A 25,482-nucleotide genomic window follows, 5' to 3' on the forward strand; every position below is an offset into this window, starting at 1 on the left:
CAAAGGAAGGTGAAAACGAAAGAGGCGCTAATCGACCGTATTTTGGATGCTGCATAAAGACAGCCCCGCGCTACTCTCCCTAAGCAATGAGCGCGATTCACGCCCGAGCGCTACAGTGCATTGAAGCAGGAGGAGGTACCTTTGAAAATGTGCGAAAACATCTAGAATATTAGGTATGTATGCATACGTGAATATAAACTTTAAATTTGTCCGTTATCTGTCTCTAAATGCGAGTTAGTAAAATGGAATCCTATAAGTTTTTGTGAAATCAAAGAGCCACATCTCCATAACCGTTCGAAAACGGGCCTATATTTATATGAACTTTTTGATTCAGAATGACTTCAGAATTCACATTCTAAATTTTTTACCCTTCCTCGTGAATCACCCTGTATAAACAAATTATCAGCCAGTACACCTCACTTGACGATATGTGTCAGACGAAGAACAATATTTGTTTGTATGCATCTGTAGTCTGATTAGTGTAATATGTAGCTAATTGGCGATGTATGTAATAGAGGAGGAAAGTAATTGGCCACCCTACCTCATTATCTCCTGGCCTAGTTGCCTCATAAGTTTTGCCTTGTTGGTATCACTTGTGAAGTTCAGACTTGTCTTCGGAAAGTTGACTGAACAACAACAATGTTTATTTCCATTGCTATATTCCAATACGAAATGTTATACGGTATCTTATTTTCTTATTGCTCTAAAAAGGTAATGATATCCTCTTTAGAAGCCGTGAAGACGCAATGGCGCACGAAGGTGGAGTTCCATGCTTTCATCTCGGCACTAGAATGAGGTGTCGTGGTCGGTACTACGCTCCGACCATCTTTTACACCCGGGAAAGAGTGGGTACGGTACTCAATTCGACGGGAGACTGTCCGTTATTGTAAACACGGCTGAAAAATATGAGTTTCAACTGTTGGATTTCTCTTCTCCAGGAGACGAGGAGGGGAAGTTACTAGGCGCTTGGACGCTGATGCAATCGACACCCTGAGAAATGAGGCGTCGACTGTCGCACGATATTTCGAAGGCTAAATTTGCTTTTATCAGACGAAGAGTGTAGTTATTGAGTCTGTCACAACTGGCCGACCAGTAAATTGGAATTATCAGTTGGAACGTGTTCACTGCCTGCAACTCTTTCGAGTCGTGTGGTGATAAAAGAGGCTCGACTTTTTGTATCGTTATATTCACCAAACATGCTTGCAGTAATGATAATAATTCAGAGAGGAATGTTTTGCAGTCTTAATTTTCTCTTGTATGTATTTTAAATGTTTTGTTTCTTGCTTTTTTCAGACGGAGATCGCTAAAAGACTGAATGCCATCATCGCTCAGGTGCTGCCGTTCCTAGCCCAAGAGGTGAGTGATGCCTTAAATCAGAAAGACTTCATTTTTCATTATCTCACATTTATTAGTATCTCCATTTTTCTCATTGTGCAATGCAGTGAAACAAATTCACCGGGACAATAGTTTCACTAAAAAACAAAATGATGCGATACGACCTGACCTTGAGAAGCTCGTGGCCTGACAAAGATGACATTCAAAACATGTCGATAATGCCGACATTGCTAGCCGACATTTTACATTCATTCATTCATTCATTCATTCATTCATTCATTCATTCATTCATTTATTATATTCCATAGAGCTTACATGAGCAATGAAGCTTTCAGATGTGGAACAAGTCAAAATTTTACAATATTACAGTTACAATTTTTACAAATTTTTACAATATTTTACAATTTTTACAGTTTTACAATTTAGTAATTTTTACAATTTTCTGCAATTTTTTTTACAATATTTTGACGAGATGTAGTGAGATGAGGTGAGGTCCGAGGATTCGCCAAAAGATTATCCGGCATTAGCCTTTTGGTTAGGGAAAACCTCGAAAAAAACCCAACCCGGTAATCAGATAAAAGGGGTGAAATGAAGTGATGCCGAGGACTCGCCATAGACCATCCGGCTTCAGTCCCACGGCTGGGGAAAACCTCGGAAGAAACCATTCAATGAGACCAAAGGGGGATCCAACACAAGCCCGAACGCAGCTCCGGATCAGCAGCCCAGCGAGTCTGCCGGCTGAGCTACATCGATGGCTCTACTAAAAGTATACAATACATAGCCAATCAGATTATTAAATTTACAAACGCAAACGATCATTCATCAATTGAGCTATACGTATAATACAAAACAAGTAAGTTAATTAAGTTTAAGGCATAAACAATTCAATCAGTTGTGATATACAGAAATTGATCATACATATCATGCAAACTACTTCAAATTACAAACACAAACAATTTATGAATAGAGCTATACAAATTACTATTCAATTTAAAGCATCATAAGCCGAAACTATACAAACATATACAATACAAAGTTACTTACTTACTTACTTACTTACTTACTTACTTACTTACTTACTTACTTACTTACTGGGTTTTAAGGAACCCGGAGGTTCATTGCCGCCCTCACATAAGCCCGCCATTGGTCCCTATCCTGAGCAAGATTAATCCAGTCTCTACCATCATATCCCACCTCCCTCAAATCCCTTTTAATATTATCTTCCCATCTACGTCTCGGCCTCCCCAAAGGTATTTTCCCCTCTGGCCTCCCAACTAACACTCTATATGCATTTCTGAATTCGCCCATACGTGCTACATGCCCTGCCCATCTCAAACGTCTGGATTTAATGTTCCTAATTATGTCAGGTGAAGAATACAATGCGTGCAGTTCTGCGTTGTGAAACTTTCTCCATTCTCCTGTAACTTCATCCCTCTTAGCCCCAAATATTTTCCTAAGAATCTTATTCTCAAAAACCCTCAAACTCTGTTCCTCTCTCAAAGTGAGATTCCAAGTTTCACAACCGTACAGAACAACCGGTAATATAACTGTTTTATAAATTCTAACTTTCAGATTTTTTGACAGCAGACTAGATGACAAAAGCTTCTCAACTGAATAATAACAGGCATTTCCCATATTTATTCTGCGTTTAATTTCCTCCCGAGTGTCATATACAATACAAAGTAAGCAGATTAATTCAATTTACAAGCATACTTTCATTAAGCTATACAAATTTGGACAATTAATATCAAGTAGATTAATTCAATTTATAATCATAAACAATTAATCATTTGAACTATACAAACTTCAAGCGCGATAAATCAAGGTACATAATTTAATTTTGAAGTTAGTGCATCAAACAAATTGGCAGAAATGGAAAATATTGCGTTTCGTGTTATCATTAAAATATTGCTTTAAAAAAAGTTAATGAGTACAACAAAATTAAAGCAGACTTGGATGCTACACTGAGGGAATCCCCTCCAGCGTTTTCGAATGAAAAAAAAAGGCGGCAATATTTAAATATGGTTGAGACTCGAGAGAGTATGGAAGGTGACCCTCGCAGTGGACGTCCAGTATCCAAGTGTAGAAATCGTATAAAAAATCCATGATATGATAGTGAATGACCGTCGACTGAAAGTGCGGGAAATCAGCGAGGTTATGCGATCTCAACTGAACGGGTGCGCCACATCTTAGTATCCTGGGCATTTTCAAGGTATCCGCAAGGTGGGTTCCGCGTTTGTTATCACTGGGACAAAAGCACGTTCGATGTCAAATTTCGAGGGATTGTCTGGCTCGATTCGAAAAAAAAAATACGCCCGATTTCTTAGGGCGGTTTGTGACCATTGATGAAACTTGGATCCACTACTACATACCAGAGACAAAACAGCAGGTGAAAGAATTGAAGCACAGTGATTCTCCTCCTCCAAAAGCTGTTCAAATGGCTGGGAAAGTCATGGCATCCGTGTTCTGGGATTAAAAGGGAATAATCATGATTGACTGTGTAGCAAATTGGAGAACAGTAACTGGAGAACATTATGCAAATGCCCGCAACAACTGAAAGGGAAAATTTGCGAGAAGAAGCCGGGTATGGCCAAGAAGAAGGTGTTGTTTCAGCACGAGAATGCATTAACAGTTGCTAAACTACAGGAACTACGGTTCGAATTGGTGCCGCACCCGCCCTTCTCACTGCCTGCCGGATGACAACGTATGACTGTTTACACCGCCTCCCAATCAACGCTTATGCACGTGTAAACGCTATGCCTGTTTTTTTTTTTTCAAAGATGGGACATGACTGGAGCGTTGCGATCGGAAAAACAATTGAATGTCACATAGCGTGGTAGGCCTGTTGCTATGGTAACAACGGTTGAGTTACCAAACTTACCGTTCCCACGTGACGAGTACTTAATAGCGATCTTGGTGATATTTATTATTGTTATTATTAAAAAAAAAACAATGTTAGCATTGGTACGTTTCGTCTTTGATTCTCTGTCGATTTTTGTATTGTTTTCTTACCTTTGCGTCAATTTTTATCTCACATCATGTATTTTATCATATTTTATTATGTTGCGTTTTACCTAAGTCTTTATGCTTAAAGCATTACCATATGCTAATTAGACCTGAAGATGCCATTTAATTGGCGAAAGCGCTAGTCATATGTATTGTGTAATTACCTAATGTAATTTCTTGCACTACTACCAAATGGCTCAGGTTAAAATAGGCAGTTATTGAAGGACTTATTTTACTCATTTCATTTGCGTCAATTGCCAATTAAAGTTTTAACGTCAGCCATCATAACGTCATTGGTAGCTTCCTTTAGCTGGCAGCGTGGTAGACCATATTGGCAACATAGCACTGTAGTTCAGAGCTCAGCCGCTTAACTGTCATGTTCCATCTTTCAAAAAACAGGTATAGGTGGCAGGTAGTGACTTTGGATATACTGATAATGTTAGTAGTGGTGGGCACTGCCTGCCATCTAGCGGCAAAATAACTTTGTTTGAGGAGCCAGTTTACGCAGCTACAGGATGCGATCCAGTAGGCAGTGGTCCCTCTACTTACCAGAATTCGTACCCTCAGACTTCTTTCATTTCCTAAAGCTCGAAACTCACTTGGGAGGGAAGAAATGTTCTTCAAATGAAGACGTTATCACAGCCATACTTAATAAAAGTAATGTTTTGTGCTGGCTATGTTGTATAACTTTTAAGTCGCCTACGTAACTAATACAAACATTGTAAGGATAACCATTGATTTTCGAGTATACATACCTAGCCTACATGTTTGTACGTGTATCTTATTGTTAGTTACTTATTCAAATATTATGTGTTTGTATACTTCACTTCAAGTGGAGGCTATGCATACTATACATTTCGTCTTAAGCAGTAATGAAAAAGTTTCCAGTTTTTCCAATATTTTAACTTGATTTAAATTACAATTGAAATGCAAAATTTCGGAACATGTGTCCTATATGGCGTTATTTAGATCTGTGCCTAATATGATAAAATAAGGTTAAATAATTGATTAAATGGCGATCTTACTCGTGTTAATTAAATGTAAGCTACTTGACACCATTCTCAGAGCCTAATAGATGTCGGCGCTATCTCAACTCTGTTGTGTGGGTGCATTCGTGTGATGAAGAGTTGTGTCAAATAGTGTGTGTGTTCTGAAATTGATCTGTGTGTTGAGTATTTGATTAGGATGTATTTAGTGTGTCTGTATATTTCATATTGTTTTAATGTGTTGAGTTTTCGTTTTTGGGTTATATGTGTAGGATTTCCATGTCTGTATTTATGTTATTGTATGTGTGGTTGGCATTAGTTATGTGTTCGGCATATGTAGATGTATTGTTTCCTCTGGTTATTGCTTTAATATGTTCTTTGTATCGAGTTTGGAATGATCTGCCTGTCTGTCCAATGTAGAAACTGTCGCAACTATTGCATGTGAGTTTGTATACGCCTGTGTGGTTGTATTTATTTGTTTGTGTGTTGAGATGTATTTGCAGTGTGTTTTCTGTTCTGTATGCTATGTTGTATTTCTGTTTTCTGAATGAGGATGCGATCTTGTGTGTGTTTTTGTTTTCGTATGTTAGTGTGATGTATTTCTTGTGTTCTTGTGTTTGTGTTGTGTTTTGTGTGTTTTTGTGTTTGTTGGGTTTTTATTTTGTCTTCCTTATGATGTTGTCTATTATGTTTGGGTTGTAACCATTTTCTTGTGCTCTGTATTTGATTGTGTTCACTTCTTCATTGTAGTGTTGTTGGCTCATGGGTATGTTGAGTAATCTGTTTACCATTGTCCTGAATGCAGCATGTTTGTGTTGTATGGGGCCATTTAATCAATTATTTATATTCAAGTGTTAAAAGTAGTGTACGAAAGATTCAACATGAAATAAGTGTTATTAAATTACTTGGACTCGATTTTGATTGATTTTCTTTATTACTGTTTATTCACAATATCCACTAGACCTACTACTTGCGAGCTTGCTATATACTTCATGGAGATTTAAAAATATTCCATAGTAATGAAATTGTGAATGTATGTAGTTAGGCCTGGGATGAAGACTTGGTCTCAGACAGGCCAAACGGGGAAACAGATAGCCTATCTTTTGCAAACTCATTAGGCCTATGTGTGATCGAGAATGCTGAATTCATAAATTCGGTGAAAATGTCATGATCGAATTTGTTAATTGTGAGGCAAATAGAATAAAAAATTGTTTTCCGACGTAATTTATGCTTATAATTCCATGTTCAGTGATCTGATGCTTGTAATCGTATCATTACACTTTTCAAAGTAGTGGAGGTTTTTAATTATTCCTTTTTCATTCTTTTAGTTTTGTTTCTCTTCCACTTCTTCATTTTCCTTTCGTTCTCTCTTCTTTTCTTTCTCTTATTATTTTCTGCTTGTCTTGAATTCGTTTCTTTCGCCATTTATTTATCTTTTTTTATTTCATTTCAGTTATTTTACTTTTTCCTTCTCTTATTTCGTTTCGTTTTCTTATTTCATTATTTTCTCTTCTCTTTTCTTATTTCTTACGTGTCCCTTTTGCTCTGCTGATTTCTTTGTCGTTTTTCTTATTTTTTCTTTGCATTTTAACTTTTATTTTACTTCTTCCTTTATTTCCTGTTTACCTTTTTTTTTTCTTTCTCGAGAATGTTATTTCGTACCATTCTTTTGCTTTTCCTTTCTCACCCACAACCGTCTGTTTGACTTGCATATGCAGCCCTGGCTTAACGTGTTCTCAGTGGAGCATGTTCGCCATCGTGTACTCTTACTTGGAGTGCTGCGCCCCCTTCCCCCCGGGGGCTCCAACCGTCGAATCATATTCGATTCATTCGTGTTGAATTGTTTAATCTCCATTTGGAACGAGTGACGTTTTAAATGCTTTTGGCCACGTGCACCGAGGTATCGATCCGTCCCTCCCTGCTACTGTTATAGATTTATATCCACTTTTTTCAGGGTGGACTGCTGCAGACAGTTCATCAGATTCGCTCTACGTCAAAATTAGATGGCTCGCATTTTAAGGAATATTGTTGCAAAATGGCATGTATTCGAATTACGAAATACACTGACATACACGTAAATATACTTATATTGTGTAGAGATCTTCCACGTCGCAGACCCAGTTCGAACTCGGATTGCTCTATACCTTTTCTTTGAAGTTTGATAGCATTTTCTTCATTTTTTGTTTAGAAAATCAATGGCTTTTACAAAATTATTAAAATATAGAGATAAAGTTTGTCTTACTTTGTGATAATAAATGTTATATTCCTATACTAATAAATTGGAATTTCTGATGCAGATTCATAATGCTGGGTCAATATTTTGGGTTAGTACCTTTATCTCATCTACTATCAGACTTTCCATTTCTTAATTTATCAACCGATTTTCACAGTGGCATGAGGAAGTTATGCTCCTTAATATCATCTGAAAGAGCATATTTCCCAACCAACACTTCAAGTTGTTCGATACTAAGCACTATGGTTATTCATTCATTCATAGGAAAGATTGCAGAATTCTGGTTTGCCATTGGGCAGAACACTATGAATGAATGAGTAACCATAGTGCTTAGTATCGAACAACTTGAAATGTTGCATAGGAAATATGCTCTTTCAGATGATATTAAAGAGAAACTATAGCTTTTCATTTTAACATTTTCTGCATAACATCATAATTCGCAGAATAACAGTCGCTAAAACATTTTGAGTATATAAAAATATTCTTTTCTAAATACAGGGTTGAGTGTCTGGGCATTTTATCGAAAACCGCCTCATTCAATATTGCAATTGAGGGGCGTTTTCACAAAACTCGTTATCTACATTTTTTTTTTGTTTTTTTTTTTTTTTCCGATTTTTAGATTTTAGCGTATCCTTATGTTTTTGTATCAGGAGAATCCAATGGTGCTATCAGAATTAAGCTAAAGTTGGTAGGTATATCAGTAAATGCATCTTGAAATAAAAGAGATTTTTCAAAACTCGGTATCTACAGTTGTGTATTTTAGAAAAGAGTTGTCTTGAAAAAAGAAGATTTTGTAGATAACGAGTTTTGTGAAAACGTCACTCAATTACGCGTTCCTTGAAAATAACCTGTATTACTAAGTAGCAACGTATTTGGCCATCGGCGCACCTCACAGGATAGCGAGGTCTGAACGGAGCTCGGGCGTGGCTTCAAGTCCGATCAATTATCTGATATTTCTTCTGAGGTTTTCACTATTTGTAAAGCAAACGTCGGATAATCCTATGGCAAATCCTCGGGACTCATCTCGCTATCTTCAGTTCTGTCGACTTGCACAATATGCCTTCAGGGTGCGGTGTTATCGAAACAAAAAAAGATATCATAGGAAATTTGCACATTTTTTTTTTCCGATTAGTAATCTAGAAGTTCAGGAGTGTTTGAAGAAAGTAAGAATCCGCTAACTGCGAATTCTCTGTATATTCTAATACACTGTTGTAGTCCCTCCCTCAAACTTGTTACTAATTACCAACATAACATGCGAGAGGTCCAGGACGAAGAGAAATGGTTAGTTTCCCAGTAGTGTGTCCTGGACGTCTCGAGTGTCATATCTGTAAGAAGTAGATTGGATGGGGTAGCTTTTCTGAAGAAACATTACATTTAATATTACTTAGACAAGTCATGAATAAATTATTCAGCCAGCGTTACTGTTCCTAAGTTTTATAGAGCATCCGGTTCTTATATAAAACTGAATTCTTTTTTTAAGCACCATAACAGGCCAACATTCATGTAATATTTGCTGAAATATCAAGATAGTAATTACAACAATATGTATTGTATTTTCTTCGGCCGATGTGGCTTGTAAATTGTGATCTGAACGGTTAATTTAATAGCAAAACAGAAAACCGAAAATTTACTTTCATGCTGTTTGATTATTTCTTCGTGTAATTTGTTAATGTATTTAAGCCGTCACCTACTGCAGTATACAGTATCTTAAATGTATTTTTTCTGACAATACGAAATTCACTGACTTGATTAAACAGTTAATATTCTAGACACCTAACCTAAAAATATGTTTTGTTTGACCACATGAAATTATTAGTACAAACGCCTAAAACTGAATACCACTTTGAAATATATGCTTAAGAATACTTACTCCTAATAATTTTGATATTCTGGTTATAATTGCTGTCTCCGTTAGCATAATTCCTTCTTCATTATCTTCTGCCTTCAACTCATTATACAGATTTCTGAAGAGTACTCTGAATGCCGCACATTTTCTTCCTTGGAGGAGTCACTGCCACGCTATTTCCTCTCTTTGACATTGTAATAAAAATCTAAACACGAAAGAAATTCATTAAAATGTGAAATAGTATTTTTATCAATTAGGCCTACCCGCGTGCATTATCACACCCAAGTATAATATTATAACTATATGTACTTATCTGACTATTCTTGAATTATAACCACAAAGCAACACATAAAGTAACTATTATATATTAATATTAATACTAATATTAATTAATTATTAACAAGTTCGAATTTCACTATCTTCCAGTAACCGACCCAGAAATCTAGTAGTATTTGGTTTTCAAAAACGCCAGAACCGAAAACGCTTACCACGGCTACGACCGTAATACCAACATAACAGTTACAAAAACACTACCAGTTGTAGTATTTGTCAGTACCGAAATTCGAAACGAAGTTGGTAAGAGAAAATTCAACCTTCAAACTAGAAAATCACCATAATCCACTAGCATATATAGTAATGGGGAGAAAAATTGTTAGGTTTCACCCTTGAGGTATTAAGTTAGCTGGTCTGCCCTATACATAGCATGCATTACTACAAACCTGCCTGCATTGTTTGTTGTTTTCTTTTGCAGCACCAGCAGCAGGTGGCTACGGCCGTGGAGCGCGCGAAGCAAGTGACCATGACGGAGCTGAACGCCATCATAGGGGTAAGCATCCTCTACCTGTGCTTCCCGCGGGATAGGGCACCGAGTTCGGGCGATAGACAGTGGACATAGCGATTGTGGGACAGGTTTTCTTCGACCAATTCGCCTTCCCCTTCAATTCCAGTATGCGGTAGTCTCATACCACATCTCCACACGCACGCACACCCATTCACATGTATGTGATAGTGTTTATTTATTTATTTATTTATTTATTTATTTATTTATTTATTTATTTATTTATTTATGAGGAACTTGTGTATTCATGGTTTTCCCGACCGCCTCCTTGGTGAAGGGTTTGCGTGTCTAGTTATGAACCAAGAGATCCCGAATTCGATTCCCGACAATACCCCAAAACTTTTCCAGGTTGTAGGGCAGGGATTCTTAACTTTTTTGCCCAAGACCAAAACATTGAGCGTATTCCGAATCTCATCGGTGGGCATTCCGATGGCATCACGGTGTTCCGAATTCCACCGATGACGACATTGATGCTCCACCGGTGTCGCACCGGTGCCATCAACTTGCAGAGGTGGTGGCAGTGGCCATCAGCCGCCATCAGTGAATCTGATTGGTTCTTGTATAGGGCGGGAATTAGCAGACGAATAACATCGTGCACTGTTGTGTCATGGCGGTGTGTTCTGCTTTAGTTCTGCTGTATTGTTTGTAATGAGCACAACGTAAAAACAATATGTTAATGGCTTATAAGCGAACATGTCAACGGACCCGTTATTACTACCGGTTCGAGAAATAAATTGTTCATGCTATCTTTTCTTTGAACGAGATGGAAGTACGAAAATTTCGCAAAATTTTGCTAGCGTAGCACAGACAACAACTTGTACAGTCGCCATGACAGCCATCGATCCTTCCAGCAGTTTTGTTCCTTATTTCGCTGCAACGTGACGTCATTGATGCCACCGGACCTGTGAGATTCGGAATACGCTCATTGCTTTTAAGTTAGACATAGCCGGTATGTTGTCAAAATCAATTTTTTTCGATCTCCATTAGTTTTGCAACCTATAGCTGGCAACTATATTCAAGATCTGTAACCTACAATGAGCCAGGTTCCATCAAAATGCAGTTCTAACGAAAATAAGATTGTAATATAAGCTGTATGAAAGATCTCGTAATCTAAATATTACCAACATAGTACAAACACTTATAAGTCGTAAGTTCGACGGGTCGCTTAGTGGCAGGCTATCTTAAAGCAGAGATGGGCATTCGTGTGCAAATGCACCTCGTGCATGCGTGTTCACTGTTCTAATGATTGCCTAACCTCTAGGTGTTTTTGACTTTCTTGTCTGACTAAAATAAATGATCGACAAGCATCCATTGCAGCACTTAAAAAGCGAATTGAAATACGTAATCAGTAAATGTTATATGTAGAGAGCGGAATTTAGGCAAAAACCTATTTTTTCCTTGATACATACACGCTCGAGATTTAATATTTACATTTTTCATGGAAATATAGGTATAAATAAAGCGATTTTATAGTGCTTAAAATGCCTATTTCGACGTTAGTGCTCATTTTTAAGTTTTTTTTAATGTTTGCATCATTTTTTGTAACTATTTACTGTTTTTCTTAACAACCTGTACCGTTCACATTCCAAGACAGATAACAACTCTTTCCTAGCAGTGAGCAACACAATAGAGAAGTACCTCCAGGTCACCCCTTCTCATTCTTACAATATTTCAATCCTAAAATTCCAACTTTCAGTCGGTCTGGGTGACGTAGTCGGTATAGCGCTGGCCTTTTGTGCTTGAGATTGCGGGTTCGATCCCGGCCCAGGTCAATGGCATTTAAGTGCGCTTCATTGCGACAGGCTCATGTCAGTAGATTTAGTGGCATGTAAAAGAACTCCTGCGGGACAAATTATTATTATTATTATTATTATTATTTTGTCATATTTGTCATATTGATTTATTGATATAGTTCACAGGTACAAAACTTAATAATATAACAAAAGATCTATAAACAAATGTAGTTCTACATACTAAATATACAATTTCCTAGACTCATTATTTTATCGCAAATCTCAATAATTTATTGGTTCAAACTTGCACTTACGTCTGGTTTTAGTGCATGTTTAAACCAACCGTGATAACCCTTAAGACTTTAAACCTTATTTTATCTGCTCCTTTTCACAATTTAATTGTATTTATTTAGGTCTTACTTTAATAATAACTTATTATTCCAATTAGGTGATCAGGTGTCGACATACATTATTATTATTATTATTATTATTATTATTATTATTATATCTTCCTCTGTCTGTCAGCAATTTAACACAAACTCGCTGGGTTGTACCCGAATAAGCATTCTCTTACATTCCAAGACAGATAACAACCCTTTCCTTTTTTCTCACCGTTTGTAAGTACAACAGTGAGCGACACAATAGCCACAATAGGTGCTGATCAGCTACTGTGAAGAAACTATGGAAATGTAATTGGTGAATGAAAAACACTCTTATATTTGACATTGTTTAACAAAAAAGCCTATTTTTTATTTTATAGTGCCTAAATAAGCCTATTTTAGGCGCCTAATATGTCACTTTTTAGGGCCTAAAATTCCGCTCTCTAGTTATATGTAAACAGAGCTTTGGGTATCAGTGAGAGTATTGGTTAGCACGAGTGATATTAAACGACGCTGAGGAATCCTGTATTGGAAAGTAACCGTTTATTTTCGGAGGTAGAAAATGGGCACAGTGTTCATTTTGTGGAAAAGTTAATTTGAATGTCACTGTTAGAAAACTTCATTCCTTATTAATATTAGTTTTGAGAAGTTGTAGTAGTGGATGGAGAAGCCCATCAGGATGATCTCCGTAATGATAAATTCGGGATAGAAGTAAGTTTACTCAGTATCACTGTATTAGTGACCAGAGCTTGGAATAGGATTGACAAGCGGCGCTGCTGTCGTGCCAACCAAGACTGCAGATCGAGAGGCGAGACCTGGAATGTGAGCTATGCCACAGGCAAAAGGATAGGAGGAAGTTTGTTTCGGTTTGGTTAGTATTAGACATATCCACCAACACGAAAGCTCAGCTGAAACTAAAACCTTATCTTCCCCTCCAAACCTACTGGCGAGTGATGTCACAGGACAGGTCTTGCCTCCTCTGCTGTACTAGTAACGGTAGTTCCAGCAAAAAACCTACTTTGAAGTTTATCGACTTACGGTCTTACTAATAAACCGTGTACAGTTTTTATACGAGACTTACCAGGTGGCCCGGGTTCGAATCCGGGCGGGGCAAGTTACCTGGTTGAGGTTTTTTCCGGGGTTTTCCCTCAACCCAATACGAGCAAATGCTGGGTAACTTTCGGTGCTGGACCCCGGACTCATTTCACCGGCATTATCACCTTCATATCATTCAACCTAGATGCTGATAAAGCGTCATAAAATAACCCAATAAAATAAATATACGAGACTTATGCAGAGTTAAGACAGAAAACTTACTAATAAACCATGCATAAGCGATAGATGTATAAACAGCCTGTAACTATACAATGGGAATTGCTTTGCAGTAGTTATATACACGAAACCCCTTGTTTAAACGTTGTATATAGAGACAAAAATGGCCGCCTCTCTAACAGCTGATCGTATCGACTGTCATTTTTATGATGATAGATGCCTTGTAACCACAGAAGAACACACCAAAGAGCACAGAATAAATAGAATAATATTGCTGTAGCTTGTACTCTTTGACCAAAATATAGTGTGTAATTGATCAGAGCCCGTTGTACTATCGATACTTAAAACACGGCACACTAGAGTGCTCTACCGGATGCAATAGAGAATCTCAGATATTACTGTATATTACCTTTTGTAATGAAGTAATGACGAAACTATGACGTAACTGCGTTAACAGTTATACAGCGAATAGGGATTATAAAGAATGGACACTGAGCGAATTTTCCTGTGTTTTGTTTCTCTGTGTGCCGGCGTTTAGTTCCACTTTCAAGCGCTAGAGGTTAGTGTAATCGAGCATACGCTAAGATAATAATTTGAGTATGGAGTTGAGACACAGGATCCAAACATCGCCCACCTTAGTGCATAATCCAGTTACGCTTTGCTTCAAATAAATTCAAGTTAACAGCTTTTCCTTATTTCTCAGTGACGAACTAGTTGTAATAATAATTGTTTATATTTCAGATAATATATAATAAATTATATTATAAAATTATGTATCGAATTCGTTTAATATTTGTATATAATATAATATAGGTATATGGTTTTACGTCTCATAAGAGTTTTGTTTTTCTATTTTCAGTGCTATCAAATCATTACATATTTTAATTGTTGTTGGGGTCAACGTCTCAACTCTCATTATAAAGGAACTCTAGAGTCTAGACATTACAGTTAATAACGGATTTATTATTTTATGGATCCAATTTATTTTATTTGAGTATATAATGTACCTAGATGTATTAATTATGTGTGTTATATTTCCGCTGTGTCGACTGCTAGCTGGTGTGATGTCAGCGCCAACTCTAGGGAGAAAGCAGAATCTCACGCTCTAGCTGGCTTGAAGGTCATTGAAATCAGTCCGGCTACAACAAAGGTACCGACGCGAAGTTCCATACTTAATTATCTATACGCTGGTTATACTGTTATACATGACGTATGTAGTGATTATTAGTAAGGAATTTACACACGACTTATAAATGAGCTACTCATTGTATAAGTACAGGGATATCATTTTATTTTTACTTCAATTTTTATTGTACCTGAGTTTTTGAATGTACTTCACTCCCACCCCTTCAACCGTCTTCCACACAGATCCAAGACCGCATATACAGTCATAGTAGCCACAGTACGTTCCAAAAATATGTTCGCATTTTCCAGGGACGAAAGAGCTTTCAATATTGAATCATTTTCGCACAGGTACTGTCGTCCATTTGCCTACGTCGTATCCCGGTTTCCCCAACCAGCTTTTATATTCGCCAGCTAGTGGCTGGGCTGTCTTAGCTCTTTTCTGAGAACATTAATTTCTGTTAGGAATTGGACGTCTACGTAATATTATACAACTGTTTAAAATAACTTAAATAAAAGGGTCTCGTTAAGTAATTAACTGTCACGTGATTTCCCTCCTTTCTACGACCCTACGACATAACCACTTGGACGAACAGTAGGTAGTATGTCTGAGTAATTTTATCTTTTCGGGCAGAAGTGAAGATTGAATTTACAGTACGTAAATAGAGTAGGTACAGAATTATTTCAACATGAGGTACTAGTACGAAGAACTGGAATTGGAATTAAGTACAATATGCTATAGTGCGATAATGTGCACATTAGAACTGAAGCCTGTATCGAAATGTGTTTAAATATCCATATTATGATTATTTTTCAATTTAACTTCATTCTCTATATTGTACGCTAATGTGCTGTAGACAGTATAATATACACTGCATAATGAATACGTCCACATGGACAGCTCAGTTCGTGAGTAAAAACACGCATTGTTAATATTGTACCGTATTTTGATTAAACAAAAACCTAATGAAAATGATTAAACTCAAAAGCGCAATATTTCCTAGTTTACATAAATGGATGAACTACTGTTCTTCCCTCCTATACCTAGTAAAATGATTTGTTTGTATATTACGCCAGTATCATCGAACTCCAGTCGTGGAAGGGGATAGCAAACGGCGTTGATCCAGAGGTATAGGCAAGTTAATATTTAAAATGTTAGTAAAAATAAAATGATGTCCCTGTATAAGACAGTTAAACGTCTGTATATAGAGTTTTTATTAGTAAGACCGTTATACAACATGTAAGGAAACAATTTGGTAAAACTTCAGATATGGATTCCTAATATGTACAGGAGAAAAAGAAAGGTCATATCAACATGGGTCCGAAAATGCTTAGTTCCCGAGTAGGAGTTGAAAGTTAAGGTCATGGTGCACTGCAGTACGTTTGTTTGCTAGAATTATTATGATGCATTCTGTTTACATTTTCTTAGATGAACAGTTCAAAATGTCGACCTTCTGCCTGAACACAGGTCGCAGATCGTTGTCTCATCGAGATTCGAACATGCTTGGCATCCATGCTCACCAGATCTCAATCCATTACACTTCTTTCTGTGGAGGCACTTAAAGCTATTGTTGATAATGAAGGAATACTTAGTTAGCGGATTCAGAGAATAAAAGCCATAGACAAATAAATAAAAACTATGCCAGGATTCGAATACGCCAGTGACTTTTAATAGGAATAAGTGCAGTGGTTTGAGATCTGGTGAGCGCGGAAGCAAAATGTGTTACAACTGTGGGATAGGCAGTATATTAAAATCGCACGTGAGAAGGGTAGATTTAAGGCAATGAAGTATGGGATGTTAAAATAACTTAGAACAACAAATATATAAACTCTCAATTTCTTTTTAAATGATGAAAATGACAAAAATAGGCATTTATTCTTAAAATAGCTAGAAAGAGTTTAAGTAGGTAAAATAAAAATTGGTTCTATCACTCCTAAATACCTCGAAATGTATTTAAATCTATATTACTTTGGCATATATATATATATATATATATATATATATATATATATATATATATAGTAAGCCAGTAATAAAAGGCGTTTTGCCTAACATCCGAACTCTACTTATTATATTGTGGGATTGTGAAGTGTAAATTCTTTGTGTGAAATGCAGAAAATTAATGTTCATATTATTTTGGTGCAAAGATTTTTTTTTAGATCGGTTTATATTCGCGTAGTTTTTAAATATAGTCCAAGGAAATAAACTATAAACAGGCATATTAATTGGGGACAGAATAAGGAACTGAATAGGCCTACTGACTTTTGTTTACCTCCCCAGTGTACAAAATACAATGTGAAAGTATTGTGATGCTGAAAAATTTCATTTCGAAATATTTTGCGTTTTTAGCGTTCCTAACACAGGGAAAATGGTTGTTAGGTACCATGCGATCTGTCTGTCCTTATCTCTTACTATGGTACGGTTTGTCCTGAACCATTGATTGGAATCCGTTACTCTTATAATATGTATTTGTAAATTCATTCGTGAATAATTCATATCAAATCAATCACTTCTACTAAAATATTAACGAGCGTTTCACTTGGAAAAAAAGGCACAAAATAGACAATCTCTAAAGATCTTTAAAGGTTTTTGTTGGTTGGTTATTTAACGACGCTGTATGAACTAGTAGGCTGTTTTAGCGTCGGTGGAGTTAATTATAACAATATATTTGAAGAGATAAGGCGAGGAATGGCCACAGATTACTTGACATTCGCCTTACGGTTGGTAAAACCTTGCGCAAGAATGTCATTTCTTAGTACTTAATAAAATCACTGGGATAGCCTAGAAAATGAAAGGGTACAACGTCAGTGAACTCTACTATAAAATATAAATTTATACCTTCTCCATTTCTATTGCAATTTCGGTCCAGGGAAAATATCTACTCTTCTTTCACGAAAATACTCGTAAAACAGAAGAGACTTTTCGTAAAAAGAGGCGTGTTTTCCTTGGACCAAAAATACAATACAAATGGAGTAAAAAATGAGTATTTTATGTTGACCAGATCTGTGATAAAATGGTTTAAGTATACATTACCGTGGCTCAGTAGAGCTATCCCCGTTCATTTTCTATGTTATCAGTAAAGGGCGGATGTTGATGAAAAGTCATCTTCTTATTTTTGACATTAGGACGATGCCTATTAATATAGAAATTCTTCCTATGTTAATATCAACGTAAAAAAGTAATTTCTTATATTGCATTTTTGCAGTTTTTGACGTTTTTGAACTAATAGGTCATTTTTATATTTTTTCGGCTTTTTTTTTCATTTTTAATACTTTGAAGAACTTTTAGATCATTTAGAATGCATTTTACTTTCTTTTTTACCGATAGGCCTGTTAAATCATTTTCTAACCAAATAGGTCAGTATAATTAGCTACTGAATAAGTCAATAACAGTGAAGTTGAGTTTATAGTTTGGAACAGACTCTAAAGTCCAGCCCTCATTCGGCTGAAGGCGTTATAAACAGTGTTTAGTTGCATAAATACTACCTGTAATCGTCCGCTGAATAGAATAATATCAACTGTTACGAGCGCCGAGCTGTGACTATTGGAACTTACAATACTGTAGGGTAAACATTGGTAATTTCGTGATAATTTCATGAAAACTAATTTAAAATGCAAATGTGTAAATATATCCTTATTCCGATTTTTTCATCTAAAAGACGATAACTTGCTGTACAAATCTGGAGACATAAAAGATTGGATACTTTCTTGAATATGTGCCACAAACCACGTTTACAACTTAAGCTGAAAGGTTGGTTATTTCGTGATAACCTTGGTAATTTCGTGATATTGCATTGATAATTTCGTGAGTGGTAGAAGAATTGTGGAAAAATTCATTAAAGGCAAATGAAATTCTCATTTATTGTTACAAGACTTCAAACATAGTAATTCCGTCTAATATTCATAGCAAGAAAACATAGAAATACATATCAACACATAATAAGAATGAAATCAAAGTAAAAATTGAAATTGAAAAGGGATCTTCTTTGCCCTGAAAGGGTGAACACTTTTATTACGGATTTTACTATAGCCTATATTACTAGGGTAACTCCAAAAGTAATGCATTAACGTTTGTTTAAAAATTATATTTTTATCCTACAGTTTTGCTATTTTCACAGAATGTAGATGCATCCATAAGGAACAAAATGTCACTTTTCCACATAATCGCTGTCCCTTTCAACTGCCTTACGTAACCTAGGAACGAGGGCCTGTAGACCAGCACGGTAAAAGTCTGGACCAACACGTCTGAGCCACTCTTGAGCAGCGTGCACAAGGGAGTCATCTTCTAACCTCGTTCCGCGAAGGGATCCTTCAGTTTACCAAAGAGATGGTAATCGCACGGTGCCAGTTCAGGACTGTAAGGTGGCTGTTTCAGTGTTGTCTATCCGAATTTCTGATCTGGTCTTTGGTCTTGTGACTGACATATGGCTGTGCGTTGTCGTGCAATAGCAGAACATCCTGCTTCTCCCGATGTCGTCGAACACGACTCAGTTGAGCTTGAAGTTTCTTGAGAGTTGCCACATACGTGTCAGAATGAATGGTGGTTCCGTGTGGCATGATGTCCACAAGCAAGAGTCCTTCTGAATCGAAAAACACAGTAGCCATAACGTTTCCTGCCGAAAGTGTACTTTGGAATTTATATTTCTTTGGTGAATTTGCATGATGCCACTCCATTTTCTGCCTCTGTCTCCAGTCCAAAATGGTGGAGCCATGTTCCATCTTCTGTCATAATTTTTGCAAGTCATCTAGCACTTATCATTGGCACTTAGTATGATAACAAATCAAACAGAAGCTACACTGAACCCATTGCGTCTCCGTTTTCTTTTTTGTTATCACATCTTGTCTTCAGATTTCTAAAATTCCTATTGTAATACATTTTATACTATTTTAAAAATTGTAACACTTAATGCTCAACAAAATTTCGCCTCAAACAGCTAAGATTTCTATCAGTAAAGTTAAGCCTATATGGCGACTACATATGTATCTAAAATTCCAAAAACATTCCCTAAAATTTCATGAAGATACAATAAATCTTTGTACCAAATATCATATGCTTACCTTTAGTGATAAGCCTGTAATGTAATTACAAACATCCACAAAATTTGTATGCCTGAGAAGTCGACGCAGACTTGCTCTCTCCAAACATAAAAGCTCACTGAAGCAACTACAATAGTCACACAAAGCTTAGCTGTATGTTTCTGGAAACTGGACAACATATGCAATCCCTTGGCGGAAATTTGGATCTCGTAACACCATTGGTTAGTTCACAAAAGAGCAAAGAAAAAGTATTACGAAATAACCACTGCCACGAAATTATCAATGTTTACCCTACAGGTGAAATTATTTGGGCTCCCATTCTCATACAGCACTTGGTTTCCATGGTAACGTGACGTCACGCACTAAAGAAAGATTGTATGAGTGAAGTGCATTTCTGAGTCTTTCAGTTACTGAGAACTGTCAAACTTGTTGAAGGTGGAGTAACCAGTTTGCAGATCTAACGGTACTAATAATAGAGAAGGGTTGCAGCTAGTCTCCAAGGCCTGGGGCTATTGTTTAAGGGCTGTGAAATTTTACAGTATGTACTACCTGACTCGAGAATAGTATCCTCATTTCTTGTTTCCAAGCATCCACCCCTGCAGTGGTAAATTAGCTGGCTCTATGTTATTTTATCAGAAATACACCCCACATTCATTCGCAAAGTTTAGAAGTTGTTTTCCGCCGCGTGTATTATTTTTTTCTCATGAGCTCATGATCTTACCAGTTTTGTTCCAACTCTTGTATACAAAAGTTTAACGCGCGCGTAAATATACGCATGTAGTTTAATATTGTGTACGTAAATATTAACTTATTATTTAATATATTTAGAATATATTAGTGATAAGTGTACATAGTGTATCATCATACATCATAGTGCTATTATACAAATACTTGGGTACCAGTACATAGAAAATGTTGATTAATGAGTGCAAAATATGTATCTCGAAAATGACACGGTTTGTAATTTATTAGAAATGTCTTTTGTAGACTTAAATATGAGGATAAAAAGATGTTTTAAATTCTGGACGACCTACAGTTCCATTTGTTATTTGTTTTAAAAAGTGCTAAGAAAGTACAGAAGTTGTATAAAATAACTTTAAAAAATTCTTCCGATGAAAGAAGCTTTTCTGTTTGAAAAGATTGATACTTCACAGGAGAGACTTTCATTATTAGCCCCATAGCTTTGCTCAGGGATATACTGTCTACCCTCAGATAAACTCAGACATTTTATGAAGACATCATCGACAGGTTTGCTGCTTTAAAATGTAGGAGGATTGACTTGGTATGCAAGAAATTGGGTGAGTCCTGAATTAAATTAATTTTCCTGTTTGCATGTGTTCTAGAACTATTAAAACTGTATGTAGTTTACGAATAGTAGGCCCACTCATTATATTGGTAAAACTGTAAATGCATTTGTGTATGTGAATAGCACTTCACCTATTTTTTTTTACGGCGAGCCGCTACTGGTTTTAGGGCATTTTAATGATCATTTTAAGTAGATTTTTAGATCATCAACATCCGCCCCCTAGTTATCAGAGTGAATTTACAAAGTGCTACCAAATGGCGTCTTGTGCTTTATCATTTACCAACCTCGAAAAAACACATCCAGGTAATCAGCCCAAGAGGGAATCAAACCTACGCCCGAGAGCAACAGGCAATGCGCCTGCCGTCTGACCTACGTCTCTGTCTCCTTGTTTTAGAAGAAAAGCTGTAACACGTGGTTCTGACTTTTTGTAAGATCACTTGTAGCTAAGAGAGCGAAACACTGGTCAGCCTTTTTAGGCTTACATGTTTTTGTCTCTCTATACGCTGGTCACTTAGTGATAAATGCTTACAGTATTACGTAAGACATATTTTCCGCTTATATTTAATATTGATTACTACACTAAGTGAGGAAATACAGGGAAAGCTAAGAAAGCTGCAGTACACGTTGATACTCGGAATGGATTTCTTCTAGCTACTGTACTTATATTGCAATTACCACTACGTTTCCAACATGACCTCGACCTTGGCAACGTCATAGCAACGTATTGTAACTTATGTAGATCCATGGAAAAGCAATTTGAGTTGTAAGGGCACCACAAATCGCTAGCGATTTCGAGTTAATTCGGTCGTTGGCATGTTTAAATAGTTGTAAAAATTCTGTTTTTTTTTTTTTTTTTTTTTCGTGTGCAAATTGCTCTGTTTTCTTCGTTCGCTTTCCATTTGTTGTTTAAATTGAAACGAAAATCGTTAACTACATTATTTATCCTTTTTAATTTCCATTTCAATATTGGACAAGTTCAATTAAATTTTATGTATGCGAATTGGTGGATCTGTTAGTAATTTAAATTATGCATTTCGTCTGTGTGTTTTAAATAATTCGCCCGTAATTTGAGTGGACAGAAGGAGGGCACGCCGACCAAGCGCGGGATCTCTGCCTGTTAATTGAAAGCTGTCATTTGTATCGCGGTGTGAACCTGTCAACTTAGAATCCTCTCTCGCCGTTTGTTTTTCTAAGACGGGACCAACTCATTAAAATGATCACTTACGACGTCTGGGTTTGGAGGCCCACGACGGTACCGTTCTTGTAGTGCTGGATATGGCTCTTTCATGTAAATGATTTCACACTCCTCTCCTCCAAAAAACCTCATATGATTAAGGCAGCGGTTTCTCACCTGGGGCACGCCAAAGATAATTGCTAATGCCTCGCTCCATGATACAAGTAAAGATAAATCTGAAATTAATTATTTGAAACTAGCTGTACCCGTGCGCTCCGCTGCACTTATTAGATATAAATATAAAGTAATTACATAATTAAAATAGGATATCTGGTCCAGGGAACATTCGTGTTTGATAGAAGGATAAATCTTTTAATATGTCACTTAATTTAAATTGCATTTAAATAATTAAAATGCGATCATTTTGGTCCAGAGACCACTCATTTAGTGCAATGATAATTCCTTTAACATATTTCTTAATTGTTATTACATGCAAATAATTAAAATATGATCATTTGGTTCAGAGAACATCCGTTTTTGGTGCTATTTGGTCCCATCAAAATTTTGCTTGGAATGAAATCATTTTTAAATAAACTTTTGTTATGAGACATTTTTCACAAAAGTTAATAATAAGGGAGATATTTCGATTTATTTCATTCAAGGCCCTTTATAACCTCCCTTTTAAATAAAGTATTTTGAATGCCATATAGCCTAAAATCTAAGTTACAACGAACTTAATTTATATTCCAATTTTCATATAAATCGATTCAGCCATTATCGCGTGAAAAGGTAACAAACATCCAGACAGACAGACAGACAAAAATTTCAAAAAAGCGATTTTCGGTTTCAGGATGATTAATTATACATGTTAACACCAATTATTTTTGGAAAATCGAAAATAACCAGAAAAACTTTTGCTACAGATTTATTATTAGTATAGATGTGTTTTGGAACTGTAATCTTTTTATTTGTTACACAAAGTAGTTACTGGACAGCGCAGAGCTGCATGCATTGTATTCTTCACCTAACATAATTAGGAACATTAAATCCAGACGTTTGAAATGGGCAGGGCATGTAGCACGTATGAGTGAATCCAGAAATGCATATTTAATTGGGAGACTAGAGGGAAAAAGACCTTTGGCGTGGCCGAGACGTAGATGGGAGGATAATAAACTGGATTTAAGGGAGGTGGGATATGATGCTGGGGAGTGGATTGATCTTGTTCAGGATAGATACCGATGGCGGGCTTTTGTGAGAACTCCGGGTTCTCTAAAAGCCATTTGTAAGTAACACAAAAATTTTATAAAATTTGTGTTTGATAGTATAACGTAATAAAAAACATGTTAATGAAGTAACTATCAGAATTATTAGTTTTCATTATATTATTACTTTCAGAAAATTGTAAAATAAATTTTGCTTTTGCTAAGTTTGTTTGTATTATTTTAAACTCAAAAAACTAACCTATGTAAGTGGTGTGGTAAAAATGATGTGGGGGAGTTAGGGATCGTATAGTTTCAGTAAAAACCCAGTTAAGGGATGATACAAAAAAGGTTGGGAACCGTTGGTCTGTGGGTTACATACACCTTGAAGGGTAACAAAAAAAGATGTTACATTTTTCCTATTAATTTAATATGAACTCGTAACTTTATAACTTACTTACTTACGGCTTTTAAGGAACCCGGAGGTTCATTGCCGCCCTCACATAAGCCCCTATATCGGTCTCTATCCCGAGCAAGAGAAGGGACCCCAGCTCTTGCACCGAAGGCAACATAAGAAGATGCCGAAATTTGTGTGGGGAGGGATCAGTATCTCTTAGGACTCATCCCGACATATTAGAGGCTTAGAGCACAAAGTGTAACTCATCTGGAATACTTCTGTGAAAAATGAGTATTTATAAAAGTAAATACGTTTAGAAAACATTCAGCAAACAAATAAAGCGCTGAAATCTGAGTGCTGTGATAATTTGTATACGCATTTCCTCCTAGCTTTCTAAACTGTGGATATTCTTGCTATAAAATATGCCAGTATCTCCATTTTCATGTCAAGTGAAGTTACACAGTTTGCTCTGAACCCCTCATTTGTCTTAGCGCCTTAAGAAAACCACGCAAACCACAGGCAGGATGAGCTTTGAACTTGTATTCGTGATCGTCGTAAGTCAGCGTTCTGCCAACTAAGGGTCGTATTCATAAACGAGACTTTGAATGAAGACTTCCCAAAGTCGACTTTCGTAGTAAAGTTTAACTTTGTTAAAAGTTCTATTCATAGACAATACTTCTGAGAATTTGACTTTGACTTTGGTAAGTCGAGATTTGACGATCTTGTTCTAATGTTGGCAATCACAATCATGGCCTTCTAAACGAATTAAATTAATGAATATCTGAAGTAGAGTAGGGATTGCCACAATAAAAGCCATCTTTTGAGTCTCAAATCAGTGAAACAATTGAACATCGGCAGACGTTAAGCGATTGTTGCAGCATTATATAATATTAGCATGGATGAATATATAATAGGATGCGAAACTTACCGAGTTTCCCGTAACACATACTAGTGGCGCTGTTGTAGAAAATGATATTGCTGCCACCTCTTAGAGGGAGGGGCGTTATTACATCTACCAGCGCACCAAGTAGCGAAAAGAGTAATTACTCCATGCATTTAGCAACGCACCTCGTGACGAAATATTAAACTGCGCAGAAAGTATTCCCTCCCACCCTCATCGATATTCAAAACTAACCCAATTTAAAATAAAACATTTACATATTTATTCCTCACAGCAGCTTCTACTGAAAATTCTTACCGGAGCCAACAGGAAGATAAAAGATACGATCTATTTTACACTACCCAATTGAAATATGACCAGACAGAGGCAAAAAATAAAGCAAAAGGTTAGATAATTGGTTTTGTATTCTTTGGGTATTTATTGTACAGCGCAATTGAAACGTCTGCAAGAACGACGTAGATAGTTCAATTTATTATATTGCTATTACTTCTCAATACATTCAACAACACTATTTTTACAACGTCCATAAACATCACTGTTTAACATGCACTGCTTATACACACACGTAATATCACTTTATGTTCACTTATTAGCAAGTTTCTGTCTGCCATCTTGGCTCCTCGTCGAGTCCTCGAGCAATATCTCGAACGGATAAATAGAGAAATCTGGGTAATGTACCCAACATGTAGTTATAATGTTCACCACCTACGACGTTGG

General features: G+C 36.5%; 1 protein-coding gene across 4 annotated transcripts in view; it reads left to right on the forward strand.

The window, feature by feature from the left end:
- The window catches only part of gro (TLE family member transcriptional corepressor groucho), a 676,251-nt gene that overhangs the window by 518,599 nt on the left and 132,170 nt on the right, over positions 1-25,482 (forward strand). For all 4 annotated transcript variants that reach the window (XM_069841169.1, XM_069841170.1, XM_069841171.1 and 1 more), the window contains exons 5-6: positions 1,294-1,356; positions 10,158-10,232. In XM_069841169.1, the coding sequence (XP_069697270.1) occupies positions 1,294-1,356; positions 10,158-10,232 (138 nt within the window). The remainder of the gene's footprint in view (positions 1-1,293; positions 1,357-10,157; positions 10,233-25,482) is intronic.

This window comes from Periplaneta americana, chromosome 12 (genome assembly GCF_040183065.1).
Source record: "Periplaneta americana isolate PAMFEO1 chromosome 12, P.americana_PAMFEO1_priV1, whole genome shotgun sequence".
Classification (NCBI taxonomy): Eukaryota; Metazoa; Arthropoda; class Insecta; order Blattodea; family Blattidae; genus Periplaneta; species Periplaneta americana.